We start from the raw sequence: 2,716 nt of genomic DNA on the forward strand, positions 1-2,716 counted from the left end.
ACCGTCCCGATCGCCTGGCCCTTCGTGCTCTGGGGACTCGACATGGTGGGACCCTTCAAGACCACTCGAGGCGGCATGACGCATTTGCTGGTGGCAGTGGACAAGTTCACCAAGTGGATCGAAGCAAGGCCAATCAAGAAGCTGGACGGTCCAACGGCCGTTCGATTTATCAAGGACATCGCGGTGTGCTACGGCATGCCGAACAACATCATCACGGACAACGCCACCAACTTCGCCAAGGGCGCGCTCGCGCAATACTGCTCCGTCTTCGGCATCCGCCTCGATCTGGCTTCCATGGCACATCCGCAGTCCAATGGCCAGGTCGAGCGGGCCAACGGCCTCATCCTATCCGGCATCAAACCGCGACTCGTCGAGCTGCTCATCCGTTCACCCGGCAGTTGGCTCGACGAGTTGCCGACCGTTCTCTAGAGTCTCTGCACCATGCCAAACAGGTCGACTGGGTTCACCCCGTTCTTCCTCATCTACGGAGCAAAAGCAGTCATCTCGACCGGTGTCGAGTTCGACTCGCCGCGCGTCACCATGTACACGAAAGCCGAAGCAAAGGAAGCCCACAAAGACGACATCGACCTACTCGAAGAAGCACGTCTCCTAATGCTCAGTCGCTCAGCCATCTACCAGCAAGGTATGAGGCATTACCACAACAAGAAGATCAAGCCCCTCGCTTTCCGAGAGGGAGACCTCATCCTTCGACTCGTCCAAGAACAGACCGGCCAACACAAGTTGTCCTCCCCATGGGAGGGCCCCTTCATCGTCAGCAAGGCCTTATGCGACCGCAACGCGTACTACCTCATCGACGCCTGCAAGACGAACAAGCGCAAGAGGGACACTGCCGGCGAAGAAACAACCCGACCATGGAATGCAGAGCTCCTCCACCCATTTTACAGTTAGCCGTGTGCATGTATGTATCACTGCCTTTTGTAATCATCCGAAACTATGGGATCCCCGAACGATGCTCGGGGGCTGCCCCTTTTGCGACCAAGTTATTGTGTCTCCTACATTTGTGCACTACTTTACTCCTAAGCCAAACTCGGCCACCGGGTCGACTCGCTCGACCCGGGGGCTGGGCGGCTTGGCCACCCGTCGTTTTTCTTAGCGGCTCTCAAACGCGTTGGATCGCCATGACCTCTCGCTTCGCCCTAAGCCGCAGATCCGGCTTCAGCTGTCGGCTGGCAAGCACATGAGACCAAAACCAGCGCGCCACGAACACGTGAAGAACCGCCGAGTCGCCCAACCCGGCCCTGCCACTTTAAGTTGCCACACGACCGGCTGCTCGCCAACCCGGACCCGCCGGATTGCCGCCAGCCGGCCCAGTGGGTGTTTCGCTTGCCCTCAACGTTTTGAAAGACTAAGTATTGAACGCTCCTCTCAAAGGCCGAACCCCTTGTCACGGACCATAGCCTCGGCAGTCGGACTCACATGGGGGAAGCCCAAAGGGGGAGAGTTGCAAGAAAACGGCTCTAAAGATGAAAAGCAAAAGCGCAGGCATCCACGAAGTCGACTGCCGGATCGCTCGACCCGGCCTCACCACTTTAAGTTGCCACACGACCGGCTGCTCGCCAACCCGGCCCCGCCGCATTGCCCCCAGCCGGCCCAGTGGGTGTTTCGCCCACGCTCAACGTTTCGAAAGCCCAAGTACTGTATGCTCCTCTCAAAGGTCGAACCCCTTGTCACGGACCAGAGCCTCGGCCGTCAGACTCGCGGGGGGGAGGCCCAAAGGGGGAAGGTTGCAAGAAAATGGCTCCAAAAACGAGAAGCAATCACGCAGACATTCACGCAGCTCATACATCATAAATTCAAACATGCCCAAGGCCAGAGTTCATTACACCCAGTCAACCCCCAGTGGGTGGGTGGACCTGCTACCTAACAACATTTTTTATAAGTTAAAAAATCAGGCATCACCTCCGCCAGCGCGCGCAGCCCCTGGGTCCGCGAAGGTGCCGGTATCCTCCTCCTCGGCGTCCGCGTCGTGGTAGACGTCCGTCTCCTCAGAGCTGCCCTTTGGGTCGTCCAAAAGGAGGCCGTAGTCATCGGCAGGAACGACCCCGCCATCCTCCGCCCGCTCCGGCTAGGACTCGTCATGAAAGGTGAACCCAGCGATGTAGCTGGCCCGGGCGGCGATCCGTCTGGCCTCCGCCTGTAGCTGGCTCTCCGAGCCGGCTCGCTGGCCCATCAACGCATCCAGCGCCAAGTCCGGATGCCATGACACCGCGAACCGGAGCGCTATCTCGGCGCCGGCACGAGCGGCGGAAACCCGCCACTCGTGAAGGCGGTCCGGGCCCGCCTCCAACCACCGCGCCAGCCGCGTGAAGCTGGTCAGCGCGAAGGCACCCGGCCAGAGGGCCGCCGTCATCGCCACGCCGGCCTCAGAGAGCCGCCCGATCTGCTCGCTCAAGACTTGCAGATGGGCCTCAGCAGCGGCAACAATCTCCGGGAATGTCCAGGCCACCCGTGGATCAGTCCCAGAGCCGACGATCTCTTGCGGGTCGCGCTGGAAGCGGACCACCTCCTCCGCCAGCTAGCGCGTCTCCGGAAAGGCCCCTGCCGAGAAGAAAAGCAAGTCAGAAGAAAGTCACTAAGGGAGGAAAGCCGGAGTCCCAACCCGGCAAATGAAACCAAAGGAAAGCACTTACTAGAGAAGGACTCTTCTAGGTGCTGCGCTTCGAGCAATGTACCGCGCCGCTCCCGGGCAATAGTG

General features: G+C 59.9%; 1 protein-coding gene across 1 annotated transcript; it reads left to right on the forward strand.

Annotated features, from left to right (window-relative positions):
- Positions 1-441: 441 nt before the first annotated feature.
- LOC141022600 (uncharacterized) lies at positions 442-909 on the forward strand. The gene has a single exon (XM_073498864.1). It carries the CDS (start codon positions 442-444, stop codon positions 907-909), a length of 468 nt encoding a protein of 155 aa, XP_073354965.1.
- Positions 910-2,716: the final 1,807 nt, after the last annotated feature.

Source organism: Aegilops tauschii, chromosome 5, assembly GCF_002575655.3.
Source record: "Aegilops tauschii subsp. strangulata cultivar AL8/78 chromosome 5, Aet v6.0, whole genome shotgun sequence".
In the NCBI taxonomy this organism is placed as follows: Eukaryota; Viridiplantae; Streptophyta; class Magnoliopsida; order Poales; family Poaceae; genus Aegilops; species Aegilops tauschii.

Coding starts and splice junctions, on each gene's coding strand:
- LOC141022600 (XM_073498864.1), top strand. CDS start 442: ATGCCAAACAGGTCGACTGGGTTCACCCCGTTCTTCCTCATCTACGGA.